The 26,313-nt window shown below is 33.9% G+C and overlaps 1 protein-coding gene across 6 annotated transcripts in view; it reads left to right on the top strand.

Moving 5' to 3' along the window:
• magi2a (membrane associated guanylate kinase, WW and PDZ domain containing 2a) overlaps positions 1-26,313 on the top strand; it is a 258,295-nt gene that overhangs the window by 146,477 nt on the left and 85,505 nt on the right. For all 6 annotated transcript variants that reach the window (XM_051107367.1, XM_051107368.1, XM_051107370.1 and 3 more), the window contains exons 3-6: positions 2,299-2,418; positions 7,546-7,761; positions 15,267-15,471; positions 22,700-22,779. In XM_051107367.1, coding sequence (XP_050963324.1) covers positions 2,299-2,418; positions 7,546-7,761; positions 15,267-15,471; positions 22,700-22,779 — 621 coding nt within the window. The remainder of the gene's footprint in view (positions 1-2,298; positions 2,419-7,545; positions 7,762-15,266; positions 15,472-22,699; positions 22,780-26,313) is intronic.

Genomic DNA, 26,313 nt, shown 5'->3' on the forward strand with positions numbered 1-26,313 from the left:
CACTTCAGTTTATCATTTTAACCCATTGCTTAATGTACATACATTTGAACTCTTCTCATTGTATGCTCAGTGAGGGGTGGTGTGTGTTGATTTCTTTTTAAATAGCTTGGAAATTGTTAGCATTTATGGTAGCAAAAATTGATATTAAGCATTTTACCGCCTCACATTTTGAGCTGTTGTGGGATTGTTTAGCTGGTCTCCCAGCTTGACAAAGCTGGTGTTCATCTGGTCAGCCAGCTGGCATTCTAGCCTGGGGTGTTTTCCCAAAAGCAGCTATAGTCGGACATTCCATCGTTACCAACAGAGTTCAATGAAACTTGCGATCATAGTTGGTTAATGATGCTTTTGGGCAAGTGCTTAAAAACTGTAGTAGCCAACCTGACTAACTTGGTGGCTAAATACTCCACAGCATACTACATCAGGCTATTTAAGGATGCTCCTAGAGGGCCAACATCCTGCAAAGTTTAACGTCAACCCTAATTAAATACTACTGAACCAGGTCATCAAGGTCGTTTGGCATTCTAAAGGCTTCCAGGCAGGAAGCTAGACACTCTTGTTTTAGTTTAAACTGTTTTTAGCTTTAGCTTTTAGCATGAAAGGATAAAATAGATGCCAACTACCATTACAATGGTACTATGTGACAAATGTCATTAGAGAATGTTCTGTTGTGAATTTGACTTGGACATGAAAGGTGTAGTTCACCTAAAAATTAAAATTCTGTTGTTAATTACTCACCCTTGTGTCATTTCAAACCTGTAAGACCTTCGTTCATCTTCGGAACACAAATTAAGATTTTTGATGAAATCCAAGAGCTTTCTGACCGTGCATAGACAGCAACACAACTGACACGTTCAAGGCCCAGAAGGGTAGTAAGGACATCGACAAAATAGTCCATGTGATATCAGTGGTTCAACCGTAATTTTATGAAGCTACAAGAATACTTTTTGTTAGCAAAGAAAACAAAAATAACTTTATTTAACAATTTCTTCTCTTCCTTATCAGTCTTCAGCATATTCACAAGAGTACCACGACACTTGAAGAGAAAAAATTGTTCAATAAAGTTGTTATTTTGAGGGTTTTGTGCACAAAAAGTATTCTCGTAGCTTTATAATATTATGGTTGAACCATTGATGTCACATGGACTAATTCAACGATGTCCTTGATGGGCCTTGAACATGCGTTGCTTTCTATGCAGGGTCAGAAAACGCTCTGATTTCATCAAAAATATCTTAATTTGTGTTCCAAAGATGAACGTTTTACAGGTTTGGAAAACATGAGGGTGAGTAATTAAAGACAGAAATTTTTTTTTTTTTTTTATTATTATTTTTTTCCCACATACCTTTCATCATCTAACAGCATATGTTTAATATGTTTTAAAATGTCATTCATTACAGCAGGCAAAGCTTTTTTTTATTAGCAAAAGAATTATTATATGCTTCTTAATGTTTTGTCACTTTGAAAGATACATTTTGATAGTTTTTTCAGAATTGTTGATGAACAAAAAGTTGAATGAACCGCATTTATTTGAAATAAAAATCTCATTATACATGTCTTTATTGTCAATGTGTTCTTGCTGAATAAAATTATTTTTCTTCCTTTCCTTTATTCTTCTTCCTTTGAGAATGAGTGATTAAAATGATTTCTGAAGGATGATGTGATACTGAAGACTGGAGTAATGGATGCTGAAAATTCAGCTTTGCATCACAGGAGTAAAGTACATTTTAAAATATTTTAAAATAGAAAGCAATTATTTTAATTGGGAATAATATTTCACAATATTAACGTGTTTTACAGATGTTATTTTTGATCAAATAAATGTAGCCTGTGTAGGCAGGAGACATTTGAAAACATTAAAAGTCCTTAATTATAATAAACATTTGACCAGTAGTGTACGAACATTCCTGGAAAATTTGTCAACAAAATACCTTTTTTTTTTTTTTTTTTTTTTTTACATTTTTGGAAAACACCATTTCTCCAGGCTTGTATGTTTCATTTTGCATGAACGAGGTTGCGTCATTGTTTTTTCCTTAAAGCCTCAAAATCCTGACATTTTGTTTTTCTTCCTCCCTCGTTCTCTTTTCTGTTTCTGACAGACTGTCAGACAGCATATGTGGCACTCTGTGTAAAAATGAAGTGAACCAGTTACCCAGGCACCTGTTGTGTTTGGCTCATGTTGAGTTTTACTATAAAAGCCTTTATTGTTGCACGAACTTTCTAGCTACTGATTAAGCCCATGGCACAAACCCTTAGAGGGTTCACTGACCTGAACTAACTCCCGCCACTCTCTTTTCTCTGTAGGTACAACCAGGCAACCTAAAGAAGGAGAGGTTCCAGGAGTGGACTACAACTTTGTGACCGTTGAGCGGTTTGTGGAATTGGAGAAAAGTGGAGCTTTGCTGGAAAGTGGAACTTATGAAGGTTAATTTTTGTCCCAGTATCACATTGCAAGGGTTATGTATTTAAAGGAGAAGTCCACTTCCAGAACAAAAATTTACAAGTAATGTACACACCCCTTTGTCATCCAAGATGTTCATGTCTTTCTTTCTTCAGTCGTAAAGAAATTATGTTTTTTGAGGAAAACATTTCAGCATTTTTCTCCATATAATGGTCAGCTATGGTGCCCCGAGTTTGAACTTCCAAAATACAGCTTCAAACGATCCCAGCCGAGGATGAAGAGTCTTATCTAGCGAAACGATTGGTTGTTTTCATTAAAAAAAATACAGTTGAAATACTTTTTAATCTCAAACGCTCGTCTTGCCTTGCTCTGCCTGAACTCTGTGTATTCTGGTTCAAGACAGTTAGGGTATGTCAAAAAACTCCAATCGTATTTGCGTTTGACTTTGAAAAGTATAGAAATTGTATTATTTTTATGAAAATAACAGATTGTTTCGCTAGATAAGACCCTTCTTCCTCAGCTGGGATCGTTTACAACCGCATTTAAACTGCATTTTGAAAATTCAATCTCAGGGCACCATAGAACTCCACTATATGAAATGTTTTCTTCAAAAAACATCATTTCTTTACGACTGAAGAAAGAAAGATATGAACATTTTGGATGACAAGGGGGTGAGTACATTATCTGTCAATTTTTGTTCTGGAAGTGGACTTCTCTTGTAAGGAGGTCTTAACTAACTAACCAACTAACCAATTAAGTATTAAAGTATTGTTTTTGTGCTATGGACACGAGTGATACTTCAAATTATGGAGTTCCTCAAAGTTAATTGTGTTACTATTACTCCTCAAAGCAATTTTTAACCTAGTGAACGTCAAAATCAGCTAAATAATCCCATGCAAAGGGAACTTTGTCATATTTAGAAGCAAAATATCATCAGTCAGGATTCTATCCACATATTTTTAGAAGAATTTTGAGATAAAAAACACCAAGAAATTTGTATAAACTGCAGTGGAAATACATTTACAAAGAAAATTCATAGTTGTGCATCAAAAAGGTATGACTTTGCCTGAACAAGTTACATGAGTAAATAATTCTCTAAAAGAAAACATGTCGCTCTGGTTATTTTAAACTGCCAAAGCCAAAGCCTGTCATTAAAATGATTGGCTATTATTACCTACTTGAACTGTCTGACCCACTTTCACTGCCTAGACATAAGGTGTTTTTTAAATATGTTCTTCAGAGCATTTTGTATGTGTAAGTAATTTATTACATTTAATAATAAGCCCCAGTGATAACCACAGTAGCTACAACTTTTCTATTCCGTGCCGTTTTCCATTTTTGTTATTTCTTTAAGCCTTTTTTTTTTTTTGCGATAATCTGATTTTTGATACCCTAGTAGAGAACAGACGTTGGGAAAGTATCTGATTGGCGGTAACTCTAGTTAATTCGCAGCGTGATATAAAAATACCCTAAAGGGATTCCGATTCTCAGGGGTCTTGTGAGCTTAGCCTTTCTTAACTTCAAAAGTCCAACAACTCCATCCCTTGAATAAATATCACTCTCCTCCTTTCTCTTTCGGTCCATTTCCACTTTTTTCTCTGGGTTGACTCATGGCTGAAAGCAACAGAAAAAAATCTCCATATGTGAAATACATCAGCTCTGCTCTGTTTTTCTCTCGTTAAATCTTCCTCAGTTTTCATAATAGTGATTTTGATTTTCATCATGTTTTAAAGAATGTGACTAGCACAGTAAAGAGCTCTGAGACTGTTTTGCAGCTCAGCTTTAATAATGTAACATCAGGTATATAAGTGGGATTTTTAGCGGGTTTAGACAGGATTTTGAAGTTTATATAGAAAATAGTCTTTAAATCCCTGGTTTCAAAAACTTATTGACTAACGCGTGTATATATCAAGTATATCAAGAGATATCCTGTCAACTTTTTTTTTTTCAGAGAATCTTGAGCATTCATATCATAATGAATGCTCAAGATCAGATATCACTGCGTCAGATTATGTACTGAGTTTAGTAGCATTCTGTGGTGGAAATACTATTTTTACGAATGTATTATTTGTCAAATATACTTTTATAATAATTGCCTTCAGTTAAATTAGGTTATCAAGACATTTGGGTATGTGCTTTAAAAATAATAAGTGTTTATTGGGATATCATTTGTTTTATTTGTGTCCGAAAAACCATTGTCAACTAAGTTACCCACTAGAAAACCCCCCAAAAAAGGAATGGTTTGTCACATTCCCGCATAATATTATATTGCCTAATATTGGTTAATCTAGCAAACCTGTGTCAAGAGTGGATAATTGACTGTCAACAGTGTTACACAAGTATTATTGCTGCAAATTTTGACAAGATAATTTAACTAAAACTTATGTTTTGTTTATGAAAATATATTTCTAAACATACCATATGCTCAGTAGCTCTAGGCTTCGATGTTGAGTATAGGCCCAAAACACTAAAAATGTCAACTAAGTTACCCGTCAACTGTGTTACCCAGTAAAGGTAACATAGTGGACATTAGCAAACATAGATGTTATTTTATGCACATATTCCTACGGATCACCTTTATTTATATAGCACTAGATTGTTTCAAAGCAGCTATGTACAGTCATTTTTGGGTTTTTGGGAAAAAGGAAACCTTTTTTCTTCACATCGTGAAATTCTAAATGTACCCCTAATGGCCCATATATATATATATATATATATATATATATATATAATGTTTATTACTGTTTACTGTATTTTAGATCAAATAAATCACCTTCGGTGAGCATTAGAGACTTCTTAAAAATCTTACAGATAAAGGAAACTCATATTGCTATGGGAAATTTGTAAAGAAAGAAAGAAAGAAAGAAAGAAAGAAACAAGCATGTCAGACTTGATTAACTTAGATGCAAAGAAACACTTAAATGTATGTTCCAGAAATACAAATATTGTCGGTGTGATGTTTATTATTCTACTGTTATTGTTTTTAAATCCATATTTATGAGTTACAGCTGTTGCGCGCTGCAGCATCATGTCAGGTAGTGACCCAGGGAGAATTGAAAGGCGTACTCAACCAGATGCCCTGCTCTCCTCTAGAGCCTGTTCATCCCAGGGGAGCTGTGGCACTTTCACTGAGTCTGTAAACATAGAACAGCACTCGGTCATTTGAGCAGCAGTTTGTGTGTGGTGTTGTACAGGTGTCAGAGTCCTGGCTGAATGGACTTTTGGGAAAACCACACTCAGAGTTGTAAGATGTTATGAGCACATCATGTTTACCTAGTCATCTTGTTATCATCTAGTCATCTGAGTACGTATCAGACTTATTTTTCATATATCTGCCTTTTTCTTTAACACGGAAGTAAGTCTATGGGTGAGACTTGTGCTATAGGGAAATAACGAGAAGAATAACAACGTCCAGTAAACAGTAAAACTGTTTGCACTACAAACTAGTGTGCTCATAATTAAGATAGTACATTAAAATAATAAGACACAAGTAAGACACACTAATTTGCAGTATTAAGCAGCAAAACGAGCTGTTTTCTAAAACTAAAAATAGCTGAACATGGATGAGACCGGAAGCCACACTCATAAAATTTACAAATGGCTGCGTTCACTCTTACGAGAAGAAATTGGACATATTCATATTTTTTGTATAAAGCAAATTATAATTACTAGTATATAGTATGTGTGTACATTAGGGTATTGACGGTTTAGGGACATGTCCTTATTAAATTACTATTAATTAAAATGAATTATTAAAAATGGTTAACACTTACTACGGGTGCTGCCAACCATGGAAGTGTATGCTCTTTGCTTTGCATGTGTTTACACCACGTAATGTTAACTTCACATTTTTTTCCCCTAAACTGTGGTTTTATGTTCACTTTAAAATGTAATTAATTTTTTTTTGTATTTAATTGTTATAAACGTTAAAATATTCTTGAAATATTCTTTAATTGATTAAAAGTGACAGATGTGTATTTCACTTGGTGTTCTTTTGAACTTTCTTCATCATCATCATCATTTTGGAATCCTGAAAAAAAGTATAATGGTTTCCACAAAAATATTAAGCTGCACAATCGATTTTAATTGTTTTAATAATTCTCTTATGCTCATCAAGGCTGCATTTACTTGATCAAAAGTACAAAAAAAAAATGCAGTAATATTGTGAAATGTTACTACAGTTTAAAATAATTGTTTTATATTTTAATATATTAAAATATAAAAGCTGAATTTTCATCACCCATTACTACAGTTTTCAGTGCCACATGATCCTTCAGAAATCATTCTAATATCCTGATTTGTTACTTTTATTATCAATGTTGGTGACAGTTGTGCTGCTTAATATTTTTTTAGAATCTGTGATTCTTTTTTTAGAATTCTTTGATGAATAAAAAGTTAAAAAGAACAGCATTTATTTGAAATAGAAATCTTTTCTAACAATATACATCTTTGCTATCACTTTTTATCAATTTAACACATCCTTGGTGAATAAAAGTATTATTTAAAAAAAAAAAAAGAATACAAATGTACTGACTTTTAAATGGTAGTGTATATTGTTATAAAGGATTTCTATTTTAAATAAATGCTGTTCTTTTTAACTTTATTTATTATAGAATCCTGAAAAAAAAAGTTTCAGTCTCCAACAAAATATTAAGCAGCACAGCTGTTTTAAATCAGAATATTAGAATGATTTCTGAAGGATCATGTGACATTGAATACTGGAGTAATGATGCTGAAAATTCAGCTTTGCATCACAGGAATAAATTACATTTTAAAATATATTCATATAGAAAACAGTTATTTTACATTGAAATAATATTTCACAATGGATTTTTATAATAAAATGCAGCCTTGATGAGTATTGATGAGAAACTTCTTATTAAATTTTTTTTAAATCTTATCTTTATTTATGAATTACTTAATTATGTCATGTACCAGCAGATGTAGCTCACTTTTGGAAGCAATTTTGTCCCCAAGCTAAACACCCACTGGAAAAAAAGGTGCCTTTCTTATTACCTGAGAGGCTGATTAACAATATGCAGGATACTTCATCTTTCTCAATTTTAAAAGTTGTGACATAGTGGTGGCAGAGCTTACATTATAAACTTTAAAATGTCAGTTATGCATCAAATATCTGATTTCTTTTCCAGATAATTATTACGGCACCCCGAAGCCCCCTGCAGAGCCCAGCCCACTGCTGCTGAATGTAGCTGAGCAGCTGTTGCCAGGTGCTACACCCAGATCACAGGGCAAACGCAGACGTAACAAGTCCGTCAGCAACATGGAGAAGGCTGGCATCGAGCCGCCCGAGGAGGAAGAGGAGGAGAGGCCCGTCATCAACGGCAACGGAGTGGCCATCACCCCAGGTGAGGAGCTCTCAATCACTTTAAGAAGAAGAGAGATCCTGTCATCTCTCCAGTGTAGTACATTCACTTACTGTTGTGACCTCAGATCAGGGTTACTAGCATAGAGATGATTACCATTGGGGCCGCTAGGTGCATCATGTATCATAGCAACCGCCTTCACTCTAAATTACCTCATAGTAACCACTGTTGTCAGGGCAATAGCCTAGCAACTGTCGCACCAGCATGTTATCACACTTTCTCTGTTTTTTGCGCCATAAGAGCATCTCTGCGGGGCGGAAACGTGCATCGAGTCTGGATGTACTGAAAAAACCTTTTGTTTTCTTCTGGCTTTAATACAGCAGCATGACATAGTGATTTAGAATCCAACACAGTGAGAGAATTGTTGACAGGCAGTAATATAAAGAACTGCCAGAGGAAAATGTATTGCTCAGAGCTTTTTATAGCTCAGTGCACTTAAATATAACATGAAATCAAAATTGACCCTATTTGCTTTCTTAATACAGGGTCCTGGTCTTATTGTGCACGATTCATCAGTCCATGTTATTCGAAAGAGAAAAAAACTTACAGTTAACACTGCCTAGACTGGAAATAATGTTAACCAAAGGTCAAACAGCTATTTAGGCATTGTTTAAAGGGGTCATCGGATGCTAAGTTCACTTTTACATGTTGTTTGAACATTAATGTGTGTTGGCAGTGTATGTACAAATCTACACTATATTGATAAAAATCCATGCAGTGGTTTTTAATTAATCTGTGAAAATTTTAAATAATAGTCTTTTAAATAATTTGCCAGTATTGAAGTAATTTAAAGGGCACCTATTATACCCCTTTTTACAAGATATAATAATGATCTTGGGTGTCCCCAGAATGTGTCTGTGAAGTTTCAGCTCAAAAATACCCTACGGATCATTTATTTTAACATCCGGGAAATGTCATTTTGGGGCGTGTCTAAAAAAGAGCTGTTTTGTGTATCACTTTAAATGCAAATGAGCTGAATATTCCCACCCTGTCGTCAAAAGAGGATGTAGGGTGGACATCTCTGCTTTGCATACCTACTGCAATAAAGAGTTGGTAGAAGCAACCTGACTGAGAGCGACTAACTAACTTATTTTGGTAATCGAGTAATCTGTCGATTATTCCAACGATTAATCGAGTAATCGGATAATTATAATTAGTTTTTTGTAGGGCTAAAAATAGACCTAAGTGTACAACAGCCTTTAAAATGACTTCAGATATACATATAATAACGATGAGGCAATAATAATTAGTTTAAATAAAGTATCAAAAACAAGTAATCATATGGTTTTATTGAACAAAACTGTTAAAATACATAATGTATTATAAACAACAGAGCTAATGTGCATTATGTATTATAACAAACGCCTGCAATGGCGCCAACATCCTGACAATTATTTTTACACTTTACAGCACAATCTAATCCATGTTTAATTTTGACTCAACAACATTTAATTCAAATGTCCGGTCTGCTTAATCTTAAATATTGGGCCATTTCTTGATAGAAATGCTACAAATACTGTCATTTCTTGAATATGTGAACATCAAAATGTATAAACTGTTTTGAGTGAGGGTTTAAACTTTTATTTTGAAATTGCGTTGAACAGTTAGCATATTTAGAAAGCTACAGGTGTATTCTCCTGTGTTTGCGTAGGTTTATAAATGATTTACCTTACAAATCTGATGGAAAGGAGCACGTTGCATTCCCAGATGAACGTTATAATAAATCCAAACTTACAACAAAATGCAGAGATGGAGTCTGAGATGCTCCACACATGTAAATGATTACAGTTTGTGTAGCAGCATTTACTGTGAACAGAGATGCACACAACTACTAACTTACACGCATGTGAATAAAGCGTGTATAATAAACCTGCATTGCATATATTTATTTAACTAAATCATAGCATTTGTGAATTCTTAATAGCGTTATGCTTTATTATGATTTTTAAATTAGTTTAATATGTTGAATAAGCCACTTCCAGTATTTTGCCAATTACTTGGGCAAAATGCAATCGAGGATTTTTTTAAATCAAATACTCAAATAGAATCGAGGAATCGTTCCAGCTCTAAACTGATGTTTAGACGTACATATCGGAAGCCAAACACACCGAAAGCGTTACGAAACAGCGAAATGTTACAGTACTCATGCCAATCGGCACTGTTCAACTAAAATATTTACGGTTAAAATGTTAGCTAAGCACTATAATGACGTGATATTCACAAAGCAGTATGGAGCGAATTATTTGCATAGACATAAACATATTTAGGTAGATTTTGAGGCGCATTACCTTCAAATATAAAAGTAATCCACTGCGTGCTGAGTGGCTCAGATATTTGAAAATGACGACTCTTACAGTATGTTCAATCTTACATCCAAACACCGGGATTGCTTTTGAGACATTGTTAACGTTACAGCTGTTTGAGCGTGGAGAAAATGGAGGACAGCATACAACTGAAGACAACTCGCTGAGGGCAGAAACTATGGCAGTGCAGGACTGTCAGTCAGCAGCCGAGGGCGGGGCCTAAACAATGTGATGTCACACTGCTTTGGGAATCAAAACCGCATGCCTAATAAGACTAGTTTGGCTTAATTGGGATTAAATAATAAGTAATCATTGTAGGGTTGCTGTGTTCACACACTGCCAATACACATTTATGTCCAAACTCCATGTAAAAGTGGATTTTGCATAATAGGTGCCCTTTAATAGAACATTTATGGCAATGAATGGCAAATAAAGATACATTTGAAAAGAAGTGGGGGACTCTATAAAGGGATCATTCACCCAAAAATAAAAATTCTCTTATCATTTACTCAACCATATGTTCTCCAAACCCATAAGATGTTCATTCATCCTTAAAAAACAAATGAAGGCATTTTAATGAAACCTGAGAGATTTCTGTACGTCCTTTGAAAGTCCGTTCCACCAATACTTTAATGCTTCAAAAAGTTCACAAGGACTTTGCAACAGGAGTCTATATTAATTGAGGTGTTTAAAGTCCCCATGAATCTTTTTTTTATTTTTTTTGGCTTTTAGTATGAATATGTTAACCTTAAAGGAGAAGTTCACTTCCAGAACAAAAATGTTCTTTCTTCAGTCGTAAAAAAAATTATGTTTTTGAGGAAAACTTTCTAGGATTTCTGTCCATATAGTGGACTTCTATGGTGACCGCAAGTTTGCTGAGGAAGAAGGGTCTAGCAAAACGATCAAAAAAAAAAAAAAAAAAATGATATATATACTTTTTAACCTTAAGTGCTCATCTTGTCTAGCTTGTGTATTGTGTGTATTCCGGTTCAAGACAGTTAGGGTATGTTGAAAAACTCCCGCCACATTTTCTCCTCCAACTTCAAAATCATCCTACATCGCTGTTTTACTTTTTTTTGTAAAGCGTGCTTGATCTTCTTTGCACGTTCACTTTGTAAACGCTGGGTCGGTATTTCTACAGCGATGTAGGACAATTTTGAAGTTGGAGGAGAAAATAAAATGGGAGTTTTTCAAAATACCCAAACTGTATTGACCCGGACTACACAGAGTTCACACAGAGCTAGACAAGACAAGCATTTGAGGTTAAAAAGTATATTAATTGTCAATTTTTTTTAGAAAACAACCAATCATTAGATAAGACGCTTTAGAGCCCACTGAAGCTGCCTTTAAACTGCATTTTGGAAGTCATGGGCACCATTGAAGTCCACTATATGTAGAGAAATCCTGAAATGTTTTCCTCCAAAAGCATTATTTCTTTACGACTGAAGAAAGACATTTAACATCTTTGATGACAAGGGGGTGAAATTATCTGTACATTTTTGTTCTGGAAGTGAACTTTTCCTTTAAGGTAATCTGTAAGCTATTGTGCTTCAAACCAAAATTAGACAAAATTCACATTTAGTAGATATAAGCATTCAAAACTTGTAGTCTCTAACTTCTGCCAGTATGGATCAATGATTTTGATGACATCACCCTGCACTTTAGCAACTCATTAAACTTTATGATCAATAAAATGCTCTCTAGAATCCGAAGCGTCCAAACCCCCGCCACTATAAATAGACGCTGAAGCTGCGGCTGAAATCAGTCCCTTGTTTACCCGATTATTATTTTCTGTATAGTGAATGCCACGGAGTGCACTATAAAGGAGACAGGAAACGGTGTACACGGTGTACATATGCCTTCCATTGGGGTGAAAGATGGCTGAAAGACGCACACAGACGCTCTGTTTCAGTCCGGAGACATGATAACACGGAGTGGATCCTTAGCATGATTATGATCATGGTTTTGCTTTATAAACAGTTTTATATAGAATCTAAAGGGGTGATCTATTACACTGTGGCTATTATAAGCTGTAAATTTCAGCTTTACCAAGCTGTGAGCTGTGATGTAAACAAAACGCTATTGGCTATTTAAAAAAAGAGGGCGGAGCTCCTTGGTATATCCCGCCCTGTCTTCCTGTTTCGGTTGAAATTACATCAACACACTGAATAATGCTGCTTGTTTCAAGCCACTTCAGTGAACTTTTAATTGAAGTCTTTTTTATGCTGAACAGATTTAAAGGAGAACTCCACTTCTAGAACAACAACATACAAATAATATACTCACCCCCTTGTCATCCAAGATGTTCATGCCTTTCTTTTTTTCAGTCGTAAAGAAATTATGTTTTTTGAGGAGAACATTTCAGGATTTTTCTCCATATAATGGACTGCTATGGTGCCCCGATTTTGAACTTCCAAAAGGCGGTTTAAATGCGGCTTCAAACGATCCTAAATGTGGTTGTAAACAAGCCCAGCTGAAAAAAAGAAGTGTCTTATCTAGTGTAACGATCGGTTATTTTAATAAAAATAATACAATTTATATACTTTTTAATGCCAAACGCTCGTCTTGTCTTACTCTGCCTGGACAGTTTTTTTTTCGGTTCATGACAGTTAGGGAATGTTGAAAAACATTACCTAACCTAACTGGGAGAGAAAGGCAAGACGAGCGTTTGAGATTAAAAAGTATTTAAATTGTATTTTTTTAATGAAAATAACTGATCATTTCACTAGATAAGACCCTTCTTCCTCGGCTGGGATCGTTTACAACCACATTTGGGATCGTTTGAAGCCGCATTTAAACTGCATTTTGGAAGTTCAAAATCAGGGCACCATACCATACAAGTCCATTATAAATAGAAAAATGCAAAAAAATGTTTTCCTCAAAAAACATAATTTCTTTACGACTGAAGAAAGACATAAACATCTTGGATGGCAAAGGGGTGAGTACATTATATGTAAATCTTTGAAAGTCTTATGAGTTTTGAATGACATGAGGCTAAGTAATTAATGTCTGAAGTTTCATTTTTGGATGAGCTAACCCTTCAGCCTCCACATCCTAGTCAAAAAAGTGGGTGAATATTCTGTTTCACTCAGAAATACATCACATTATGGATATAAAATGAGTTGCAAATGGCAAATTTAATGGAGTTCTTAATTATTCACTTTGTCTTTCAAAGTTTCTCTTAAAATACGGGAAATAGAAACCAGTAAGACCATTTTTGACAGCAAGTATAAGTATATCATAAAGCTATAATATTAATGTGGATAGCTCAAATAATATGGCCTTGGGATTTTATGTGAAATGTATGAGTTCATATTGAAATCTCTGACTTTTCATTGCACGCTTTGGTATCTTGCAATATTTGAGCACAGTTTGCGACCTTGATGAAATATCTGAGGAGACGTATTGTTATGAAATGAGAATATTCTTTATTTATGTTCTTTATTTCCATCTTAGATGTATTGTTTCTGTATTTACAGTATATAAAACAAATATATACCCAGAAAATATTCTCAATTTAACCACCATTGGCAAGTGTAGCAAGAAAGGCTCTGCCTTTGATGATTTTAAATGCTAGATAGACAGCTCGCTAGATTTTGGAACAGTGATTGAGTGAAGCTGTCATTTCATTTTTCAGTTGATTAAAACATCAGTACTGCTGAACGTTATGGGATTCGGTGTCTTTTTCTTTCGTCTCTCTCCCTCTCCCTTCCCCTCGATCTGTCTTTTGCGCCTCTCCTTTGGGACCTCCAACCTCCATAACTCAAACTAGGACACGTTCGGCTCTCTATTATTTTTTTTCTCATCTTCTCTCTCGCTTTCTCACCGCAGACTCCATTTTAATCACTCCACTCTTATTTCACCGTCTCAGTCCGGCTAACTCCATCTCTGTCTGTTCTTCCATCATTTCTTACAGTCTTCTGTTTTTCTTTTTCTAACATGCCCCTCTTACAGTGACCTGCTTTTCAATTCTCTCAGAAACTCCAAATCTCAGTTACATCTCTCTCTCTTATAAATATTTTCTCTGTCTGTCTCGCTCACATTCACCGGTTTTCTCTGTAGTCTTGGACTCTGAGTTTCACTCTCCGCGTTGATAAAAGTTGGAGACGTCTACCAGAATATTGCGCTGGGTTATTGTAAATTTGACAGCTTCTTTTTATAAGCTTAGCTTCTCTTGGTGATTACTCTTTTGAGTTACATTACACCGTCCATCGTTTTTATCCACTTCCACTGTCTGGTTCTTTTTAATTGATTAAGGTGTTTGAATAGAAGATGTAGGTCTGCAGTTTCTCTTGTTGCAGTTTCTCAGGTGGTTTGCCTGAGTTCTGTTCTGTCATGAAACTCTAGATGGCACAGGCTGATGGGTCGTTAAAGCAAACTGATGAAATTCACAGTGTTAAACTGCTTGGCGCAAGCTGATTGGTGCGTTTTGCATATGCAGCCAATAAGCTTGCTGCTTTATATTTAAATAGGTGGTAAGCATTCACTAGAGCATCTTGCAGTAGTGATGGGAAGCTCGAATCATTTTACCGACTTGGACCTTTGAGTCTCGTTCAGCAAAATGAATCTTTTTTTGAGTCATTTCGTTCATTTTAGCAAAATATAATTAAAATGTTACGTGTTCACTAACACATCTACTGCTTACACAAACGTTGATCACACTACAAACAAGACAAAACTATAATGCTATAAGAAACAGAAAAGATTTTCATTGTTTACCTGGGTCTTTAGTCTATGATTAGCTCACCTCACCTCTTATCTGACAAGATTTCGGGTTTAAGTCACTCATTTATCGCTTGACAGCCTCATAAGATGAACGAACGACTCGTAAAACCAGAACACTCGAAACAGGTGAACTAATTTCAGTACAGAACCTAATAGGATGTTGCACACGAACGAATCACTCTCCGAGATGACTCGTTCTTTCCGAGTCACATTAAAGATTCGTTCAAAATGAACGAATCGTTCAAGAACGACCCATCACTATTTCGCAGCACGCTTTCAGAATTTCTCTGAAACCCTCCACTTCCCCAGCTCCACCTGTATAGATCTGCCACGAGTTATTATATGTGCAGTATCTCTTACAAACTCAGAGCACCTTATTGATATATGTATTATGTATTTGATTACATAATTACTTTTTAGTTTTTGTCTTGTTAAAACAGACTTTTCTTGCGTTTTCAGAGTCTAGTGAACATGAAGACAAGAGTACGGACGCCTCAGGAGAGATGCCCACCACATGCCCCTCCGAGACCTCCACAGATGCCCCGAAAGAAGAAACAGAAGCACCCAAATCGCCGCCCAAACTGGATGAGAATGATGAGTTGGGTCCTCTGCCAGATAATTGGGAGATGGCTTACACTGAGAAAGGAGAAGTGTACTTCATAGAGTGAGTATCTGTATCAGTCTAATTTTCAGCTAATTAGAATTAGAATGATCAATTATAATCAGCATTATTTGAAGGTGCATTGAGTAGGTAAATGAAAGTAATTGAAAAGCAATTCAAAAAATAATGTGTAAATCATGAACACTGAGCCTAATGGAAGACATGTTGAGATCACATGACCGGCTAGATATATTAAATATTTGTATATTTTATAATATGCACTGCATCAGGGCTGTACGCTTATTTATCTTTTTAAGAGCACTTGTGCTCCTAACTTTAAAACATTCTAAAATTTTAGGAGCACCTTCAAGTCAATAATCAAAAAATCAGATCAGAAATCAGCCTTTTCATTTCAAGGTGATATTTGACTAATTAAAGTGATTTACAGGGAGATTTTGTTTTTTCCTTTGTAATGGCATTTAGTCATTAAAAATATGTCATCTTTTGTCAAATTTGAAAAAAAAAAAAATGTTTATAAGCCTTTTTAAAACAATAGAATAAGAACAAGTAGAATAACAAGAATAAGTTACCAATCAAATTAAATTTAATATCAACAAAATTAATTTGTACTACAGAGGTGGTACAGAAGAACTCAAAGTGGCTTGTAAGTGTATTTTCAGACATTTAATGAGGCTCAGAGGTGGCATGAGTGCAATTAATTTCATAAAATCATGTTGAGATTAATGTTTTAAACATAACATTTTGAATATAGGAATATTAAATGGTTTAAATAACTGAAAAGATACTTTAAAAATGAAACTAAAACTGCCAGTAGGTGGCGGCAAGTCACTGATTTTATTACTGAATCATTCATTTATTTGATTCGTTCAAACGGCTGATTCATTCAGGAATAAAGCAAATGAAAGTCCTTATAAATGGGTAATTGAATCATTGACATTGAATGTTTGTTTATGGAAGGATTTATGAGATATGTCTGTGATACATTACTCATCGCAGCGCAAACACAAATATGCTGATTCGGTCTGTCACTACTGATGCGACTCCCAGGTGCAGAGCCCTGTGCATATGTATAATATACAGTTATTAATATTTTTATTGATATTTTTGTAATATATTTTACATATAGAATGTATTTTAGGTATAGAAGTGGCAAGATATTTAAGCTATGGTCACTGGGGTAGTTTTGGGTAGATTTATTTGAAATTATCAGACACCTTCAGTGAATAAATTACCTTGGTCAGCTGTGAATAAAATTGTATCAGTTGCTGATAATTTTATCTTTAATGTGATCTGACATGATTGCCATATTGGCCAACACAACATAAATCAAAATTTACAAAGTGCATGTTTAAAAAATGTATTGGCGCTTTGGTGCTCCTGCAAGATATACAGGTTCTGATTCTGTGACATCTGTTGATTCCATTTCCATTCTTTCTGAACTTGGTCAGCTGAAGATTTCTTGTTGTTGTTTTGTTTTGTCACTTTTCATTTAGTTTAGTTTCTCTTCTTTTTTTAACTATGGCTTTGTGATTAGCATCAGACTTCGTCCATGCGCTGTTTATTAAATGAGTTAATAGAGTTAATTTAAAACCTGAATCACTAAAATGATCTAAATCAGGCAACGGCACAAACATGGGCCAACACCACTGAAATCCAGCCACCTGAATCATCTCTTTTAAATGCTAAATGTGTTGGACTGCATGGCACTTATCTGGATATACGCCTAGTTATAACACGCTTTCCATCATTTGATCTATAGATGAATCACTGCTGCCATTTTCAGTAAAAATGTACACAAACATCTCTATTTAAAGGGGATATCAGATGTAAAATTCAAAAACACTCTTTTTTTAAATCCCCCCAAAAAACCTAAACAGTCTCAATTATCAAGCTGTTTTGATTTTCTGAGCCGTATGATGTCATAGTGAGCAGTATTTGTATTTGGATGTAAAAGTGAACTTTTTCTCCCAACATCAGAGCCACTGAGGACCTAGTGGATTAGTTTTGTGTTTTGTTTTGTTTTGTTTTGTTTTAGTATGTTTTTTTGTTTTGGTTATTTTTAGTTTTGTTTTAGTTTAGTTTTATTTTGTTTTTTTTTTTGTTTTTAGTGTAGTGTTTTGTTGTTTTGTTTTTAATTTTAATTTTGTTTTGTTTTATGTTTTCAGTTCTAATTTTTTGTTTTTAGTGTAGTTTTTTTTGTTTGTTTTGGTTTTAGTGTATTTTTTTCAGTTTTATGTTGTTTTCCATTTTAATTTTGTTTTGTTTTTTTAGTGTAGTTTTTTGTTGTTTTGTTTTTAATTTTAATTTTGTTTTATTTTTAGTTTTGTTTTAGTGTAGTTTTTTGTTTTTGTTTTTTATGTCATTTTCAGTTCTAATTTTGTTGTTTTTAGTGTAGTTTTTGTTTTGTGTTGTTTTTAATTTTTTTTTTTAGTTTTTAGTTTTGTTTTTAGTGTAGTTTTTTGTTTTTGTTGTTTTATGTCCTTTTTTAGTTCTAATTTAGTTTTGTTTTTAGTTTTTTTTTTGTTTTTTGTTTGTCCTTTTTTTTTTTTTGTTCTAATTTAGTTTTGTTTTTAGTTTTTTTTTTGTTTGTTTGTTTTTAGTTAAGTTTTTTGTTTTAGTTGTTTTATATTGTTTTCAGTTCTAATTTTTTTTGTTTGTAGTGTAGTTTTTTGTTGTTTTGTGTTGTTTTTAGTTTTGTTTAGTTTTTAGTTTTGTTTTTAGTGTAGTTTTTTGTTTTTGTTTAAATTTAGTTTTTAAATTTTTTGTTTTTAGTTTTTTTTTTTTGTTTTTAGTGAAGTTTTTTGTTGTTGTTTGTTTTATGTTGTTTTCAGTTCTAATTTTTTTGTTTGTTTGTTTTTAGGGTAGTTTTTGTTGTTTTGTGTTGTTTTGTTTTTAATTTAAATTTTGTTTTTATTTTTTTGTGTGTAGTTGTTTGTTTTTGTTGTTTTATGTTGTTTTTATGTTATTTTCAGTTCTGATTTTGTTTTGTTTGTAGTGTAGTTTTTTTGTTGTTTTTTTGTGTTTTTTAATTTTAATTTTGTTTAGTTTTGTTTTTAGTGTAGTTTTTTGTTTTTGTTGTTTTTTGTTGTTTTCAGTTCTAATTTTGTTTTGTTTTTAGTGTAGTTTTTTGTTGTTTTGTTTTTAGGTTTTTTTTTTTGGCTGATGGTAATGCACCACCGAATACACAAAAAAACGGAAAAGAGGGGCGGGGCGAGCAGTAGCTCATTATCATTTAAAGAGACAAGCACTTAAACGGCTCGCTGTGAACAGAGCTGTTTTTGACAAGGTTAAAAGGACGTCATTTTACGCGACCATTGAGGGATTTTATCCAAAGTATGTTGCCGACATTTCATAAACACCCTAAAGAATCATACCAGCTTGTTGGAAAATGTGTATTGGATGTCCTTTTTAAAATCAGTTCCCATTGGCCACAATAGTGCAACATTAAATGTACCATACTTTTTAACATAGACTGTCATTATATAATACAGTTATCTATGGATAATGCATCCTACTAATCATTTATTATAAATTAAATAAGTAAAAAGCATATGTAAACATACACACTTCGACTGATTTTCTATAAATCTTACATATGATATGTCCCTTAGATAGCTAGGAATGTGTGTGTTCAGTCTTCAAACAGTGACTGTACAGTACAGTGTTTTTCCACAGGGACAGTAGTTATTTTCTGTTGTATCGTTCATAACAGAAGCTGTATGTGAGTGACTCCGAATGATGCGAGGACAGTCTGTCACTGCTTCATGTAACACCACACACACACACACATACACAGTTTGCTCTGGCCCACACAGTGTGACTATTGAGGATTTAATGGAGTTGTCAAGCAGCCAATGGCGCCTTGTTTTTCTCGATCTCCCTCACAGACGGAGCGTCTTTAATTCTCAAACTGTAGACACTTCTCCATATGTCTATTTCTCACCATGCACACACACACGCACACACTCATACTGGACCAGATTAATCACGACAAAATGTCTCTGTACATGCAATTTAGTCACTTTTATACTCCCAAAGCAACCGAACATAAGCTGCGGAAATGTACTGTGCCAATAGAATGTCCTTTGATATGCTTTTATATTAAATAAATTTTCTTTTCTGTAAGAGATGAATCAGAAAGAGACACTGGGGAGGAAGACACAAACTGAAAGACAGAGACACAAGGGCAGAAGTGTGGAGTGTCATAGAGAGCGAGCACATCAAAGGTGCACCATCTTTTCGCCCCTGGCTGCAATTTCTCTGGCCAGTCGCTTGGCAGAGTGCCGTCAGTCGAGTCCCATCACTGAGACAGTCGGGTCTACCTTTCTCCCACTGATCTCAGAGCTGTTTCTTCTGCTGCTTTAGACAAAAATGTCTCTCAGGGAGGAATACGCTCAGCCCCAAAACATATTGAATGTACGTGAATGCGTAGTATACATGAAGAAAAATGCTTCTAGCTTGTTTTGAAATATGTCAGCATACAATTAATAATATAGCTTTTTGGAAGTATTTGTTTAGCGTTGCTGTCGAGCATCATGCTAAGCTATTTGTTTTGTTTTTAGTCAAGGTTTTTGTTTTATGTTGTTTTGTTTTTAGTTTTAAATGTTTTGTTTTAGTGTGTTTTTTGTTTTTGTTGTTTTTAGTTTTAATTTTGTTTAGTATTTAGTCTTTTAGTTTTTTTGTTTTATAGTTTTTTGTTTTTGCTGTTTTATGTTGTTTCCAGTTCTAAATCAGGCAACGGCACAAACATGGGCCAACACCATTGAAATCCAGCCACCTGAATCATCTCTTTTAAATGCTAAATGTGTTGGACTGCATGGCACTTATTTGGATATGCGCCTAGTTCTTTTGTTTTGTTTTTATTTTTGTTTTGTTTTCAGTGTAGTTTTTTGTTTTAATGTGTTTTGTTTGTTTTTAGCGTAGTTTTTGTTGTTTTATGTTATTTTTTAGTTCTAATTTAGTTTATTTTTTTGTGTGTAGTTTTTTGTTTTATGTAGTTTTTTGTTTTTTTAGTATTATTTATTAGTATTTTTAGTATTTAGTATCTTGTTTTTGTTCTTATGTTGTTTTTTAGTTATAATTTTGTTTTGTTCAGGTTTTTTGTTGTAGTGTAGTTTTTTTGTTTTTGTTTTGTTTTTAGAGTTGTTTTTGTTGTCTAATGTTGTTTTAGTTCTAATTTTGTTTTTTTTTTGTTTTTTTTTTTTGTTTTAGTGTAGTTTTTATTTTTGTTTTAGTTTGAATTTTGTTTTTAGTGTAAAAACCAAACAACTGTTTTTTTGTTGTTGTTTTGTTTTAGTTTTAGTTTAGTTTCGTTTTTAGTTTTTTTTTTTTGTGTAGTTTTTTGTTTTTGTTGTTTTTGTTTTGTTTTTAGTGTTGTTTTTGTTGTCTTATGTTGTTTTTTGTTTTTGTTGTTTTATGTTGTTTTGTTTTTAATTTTGTTTTGTTTTTAGTTATTTTTGTTTAGTTTTTATAGTATTTTTTTTTTTTTGTTTAATGTAGTTTTTGTTTTTTAATTTTGTTTTGTTTTTAGTGTGTTTTTTGTTTTTGTTTTTGTTGTTTTATTTTGTTTTGTTTTTATTTTATTTTTGTTTGTTTTCAGTGTAGTTTTTTGTTGTTTTGTTTAGTTTTAACTTTTTGTTTTTAGCATTGTTTTTGTTTCGTTTTAGTGTCATTTTGTTGTCTTATGTTCTGATTTTGTTTTTAGCATTGTTTTAGTTTAGTTTTTTGTTATTGTTGTTTTATGTTGTTTTGTTTTTTGTGTGTTTGTTGTTTTTGTTTTTGTTCTTTTATGTTGTTTTTAGTTCTAATGTTGTTTTTAGTTAATCTTTTTTGTTTTGTTTTTAGTGTTAATTTGGTTTTGTTTTTAGTTAGTTTTTGTTTTGATTTTAATCCAGTTTTTCTTTTTGTTGTTTTATGTTGTTTTTAGTTCTAACTTTGTTTTTAGTCATTTTATTGTATGGTTTTTAGTGAAAGTTGTTTGTTGTTTTATGTTGTTATTTTATTTTATTTTATGTTGTTTTGTTTTTAGTGTAGTCTTTTAGTTTTGTTTGTTTGTTTGTTTTTAGTGTAGTGTTTTGTTTTTGTTGTTTTAGGTTGTTTTGATTATGATTTAATTTTATTTTGTTTAAGTTATTTTTGTTTTGTTTTGTTTGTTTTATTAAACAATGACTTGGTACTTAGTGTCAGACATTGTCAATACCCAAACGCTTCAGACTATGCTGTGCTCATGCAAGAGATGCAGGTTCTAACCTGACCTGCAACATCTTTCAATCCCATTCATTGTTGCTAGTATTTAAACTGTAGAATTTCATAGTGATCAACAGCATTTAAACCAATTTGACATCAAAAATCAAATCAAAAGCTGACATCCACACTGACAATTAAAAATAAAACGGTGTCACGCAAATCCATGCTAGCCCTTACGCTAATGCTAAACAATATTTTACCTAAAAAACAAACAAGAAGTGTTTGAAGTCATGACTAATAGAGGGAATTTGTGGACTGCTTATACTTCAGCACTAACTCAGTGTAATTGTAACTAATGGATGTAGCATTAATTAGCATAACTGGCAAATTAACGAGATGTTAATGTTGTATTAAATGTAGAGAAGGTAGTATCAACATTTTAATTGGATCTCTTTCTCACACACACACACACACACACACACACACATATATTTGCGTCATCAGTTGCTGTGTTCCTATTGGTTCTTCCCTAGATAGCCGTCACAGGAGCGGTAATGCCGCAGGACTATGACTCAACATTTCAGATACTGTCAAAACTTTGTTGGAGGCTAAGATTAAATTCAAAGGCAATTAATTATCTGTTGGTAAGCGTGTTATACTAAGCCGCCAAAGTCTGCCAATTTTGCCAAATGTTTGAAATGAAATCTTTATAATGACATCTCCGATGCCAAATTTGCGAGGAAAAAAACGTTGTGTGCTAAACAGTTTAGGGAAATTGCTGCCCATGTTCAGTTCTCCTCCCTTACACAAGAAGTCCCTCTCATCTTCCTCGTCGTCTCTCTCCTCCTCCTCTCTTTCTTGCTGTGCTAATGAGAAGCTTACAGCTAATTAAAAGTATCGATTGCCATTTTGTTAGCTAAACTTTTTTCTCACCCTCGTTTAGAGATGAGATCTCCAGAGACTTCCTTTCAGTCTCTCTCGTCTCCTCAGCATGATGATTTACAGTAGCAGTTTGCAGCACTCTCATCTCTCTCTCTTCCTCTTCATCACTTTTCCTTTTCTGCTCCATTTCTCTCCTCTCCAGCCACAATACGAAGACGACGTCCTGGTTGGACCCCAGGCTTGCGAAGAAAGCGAAGCCCCCTGAAGAATGCAAAGAGAACGGTTAGTGTTTATCTTTCCTTTCTCTTTATTTGTTTTGACTCTGTTTGCTTTGGTGGAATTTGGATGGCCGAAGGCAAATGCTTAAATCTGCTAAAAAAACTGAAACTAGTCACAAGGGGCCATGTCTTAGTGATTTTACCACTGTTATGAAGTGTTATTAGGCAAAATGTGAAGCAGAAATATCTTTTCGCTTTGTAAAACAACAGCAAACGTCTGACCTGATAAAATTGTCCTAAAATACTTTTAAGTATTATACTTCATTAGCCTAACTGTAGGCTGTTTATGTTTGCTTGTAGCTTGAAAATGAAAACTCTTTTTATGACATTTTTGTAAGTACAGTATAAGGAATATCAATGTTTCTTTCAAGCCAAACATTACTAGGTAAAATCATGAAGCCTTTTCGAAGCAAATGGACAATTTTGTTGGGGGGACAATGTCAAAAAGTCCCTCAGACATGGAAGAAAGTTCCTGTGCTGTGTCTAGTGACAAGCTGTTCCTGTAGAGCTACCATCCTGCAGAGTTTAACTCTTAAACACAACTGAACAAGTTAATCAAGGTGTTCAGGATTACTTTAAAATCAAAGCTAAGTGTGTTGGAGCAGGGTTGGCTACTCTGTTGTAGAAATTTGGGGTTAAACTCCTTAATGTGGGCTGATGAACAACTACCTATAAAGCACTTGGAACAGTGTTTGCCAAACCTGTCCTGTAGCCCCCCAACAGAGCACATTTTGAATGTCTCCATCATCTAACACACTTCATTCACCTCGCCAACTCATTAGTAGAGACTGCAAGAGCTAAATTTTGTGTGTTCAATAGGTAGACATCCAAAATATGCAGTGGTGCACACTACTATTACCTTAATAACACAAAACACCATAGAAATCAGTTAGCAATGGCATAGCTGCCAATGACAATACCCTAGTTTATATCAACATTAAGACAGATGCATTTGAAAACAGCGTTTTCATTTCTAAACACTCTCCTTCCACACTGGCGTTAATTTCGCCTTATACTGTGTAAAATCTCATAAAAGCTCACTGAGATGACACGGATGGACCAGACAGTTTTTACGCAGTTTTTCTTGCAGGATAATTTTATTCATGAAAATATTCCACCGTTCGCTGTCGCCCAAGTCGCACTTCCTCACTATTTTAAGTTTGATCTTAAACACAACTGCCCTCATGTTTTGTCGCAGGACAGCAGTTGTGAGTACATTTTCTGTCATATTCACAAGACTGTAATATGAAGAGTGTACTAAGTAACATATCTTTAGCAACAGTGTGAAAGTAGCAAATAACAGGCACAAAACCAGTGTTGACAAAGATGTCTATTGGTACAATACAGGGCTCTACGCTTACTTAAAAATTTTAGGAGCACCTTCTAATCAATAATCAGAAAATCTGATCAAAAATTTGCCTTTCCATTACGTGATATTTGACTCCTTAAAATGATTTATTGGAATTTTGTTTTTACCTTTGTAATGGCATTTTTCTAACTTTATTAAAAGTATGTCATTTTTTATGTCAAGTGTTTAAAAAATGATATTTTATAAGCTTTTCAAAATTTCTAATTAACCCTTTAACTGTCACTCCCATTTTTTAACACAGACATAAAAATGCACTATCCAGACTTACATTTTTATAATTCATGAATGAAAAAAATGTGTAATATGATTTTGATGTACATTTTCTGTGGTAATGCAATGTCTGATTTTAAAATGCCTTTCAGAGGAATTTTGAGATTTTTTTTTTTTGAACTGTTCTAATTTCTTATGATTTCTAAAGCGTGATAGGGAAAACGAAGAAAGTCTTTTGTGACGAAGGTCAGAACTCCTGTTATGATGTAGATTTTTTTAAATTGCACTCTTGACATATATTAATCTATTACTTTTCCTACATAATTTGCAACATAAAAATATGGTAAAATATCTAATTAGGAGTCTTAGACTTTTTCAATGTTGTATAGTTTGTCATGATTAGATTAGGATTTATTTGTAATATGGTGAAGTAAACATAGGCATCCCACTGGGGGGACGGTGACAGTTAAAGGGTTAAAACAGCAGAATAAGAACAAGTAGAATAAGAATAAGTTACCAATCAAATGAAATCAGTATTAACAAAATTAATATGTACTACGGAGATGGCACAGAAGAACACAAAAGTGGCTTATAGGTGTATTTTCATGTTTAATGAGGCTCAGAGGTGGAATGAGTGCAGTCAAATTCATAAATTCATGTGAAGATTAGTGTTTTAAATGTACATTTTTAATATCGAAATATTAAATGGTTTAAATAACTGAAAAGATACTTTAAAAATGAAACTAAAACTGCCAGTAGGTGGCAGCAAGTTACTGATTTAATTACTGAATCATTCATTCATGTAATTCGTTTTAACAGCTGATTCATTCAAGAATAAAATCTTTATAAATGGGAAATTGAATCATTGACTCACTAGGTTTGTTGAAAAGCGGACACTATTTTGTCTTTGTCTTTTAACCTCAATTCGCATAAACACATTGCATTACATTAAATACACAAACTAATGTTTGTTTGACCCCTAAAATAAAATGTGAAAATTAACGAAAAGCATCAATTCGCAGAATTACATTTAGATTCCCTTACACTGAATCAAATTGCTTTTACACACTGTTTTGTGCAGCGTTGAGCCTTATAACTTATCAGATGAGTTTTTGTTAAACTTAGGGATGCATTGTCCAATCAGAGGTGCTTAGATTAGTCAGCGCCAAAAATGGCGGATGTGTTGATGAGTGCCCAAGCAACCATATAACAACCCTACCAAATATCCCTTCAGTAATGGTAGCAACGGTATGGCAGCTATCCAGAACACTCTAGTACTGCATAATTAATGGTAAAAAAAACAAACACTTAGCAGCCACATTAGCATTCAGGAGACGTCCAGAAAAAAACAGTATTTTGAACCAACCTGATCTTATGGCAATTCGTTCATATTTTACAACGTGGCTAACGCATACAGGTTCGTACAAACTCACTTTTTGCTAAACCGTACATATTTTACGAGTTCGTAAAATTCGTATGAATTTGTACAAATGACTACCCTTAACCCGCCCCTAAACCTACCCATCACTGGGGTCTAGACAAATCGTACAAAATTGTACGAGTGAGGTCGTACGAATTAACCACCTTGTAAAATATGTATAAATTGGTTGTGAGATAGTGTTGTCTAGAAAATTGTCTAGAACATTTAGGGATTCTTGGGAAACCCTAGCAACCACCCAAAACATCCTGACGTAAAGTTTTGCACGACCAAGCTCACAAACACCCTAGCAACCACCTAGCAATGCCCTAGCAACCACCCAGAATATTCTAGCATCACGGCTGTGAATTTTACACTGGCAAACACCTCTCATGTTTTCTACAGTAGGTGTAACAATCCAGTTTTTCTCTAGTTACTCTGCACTCATACTCTTACTTCTAGCACTCATAAGTGTGTTTGTGAAATGATCTTGAGTTGAAGCATCTCGAAGTGAATGTGTTGTTAAATTAATCATGTCTGCA

The sequence above is a fragment of the Labeo rohita genome, chromosome 4 (assembly GCF_022985175.1).
Source record: "Labeo rohita strain BAU-BD-2019 chromosome 4, IGBB_LRoh.1.0, whole genome shotgun sequence".
Classification (NCBI taxonomy): Eukaryota; Metazoa; Chordata; class Actinopteri; order Cypriniformes; family Cyprinidae; genus Labeo; species Labeo rohita.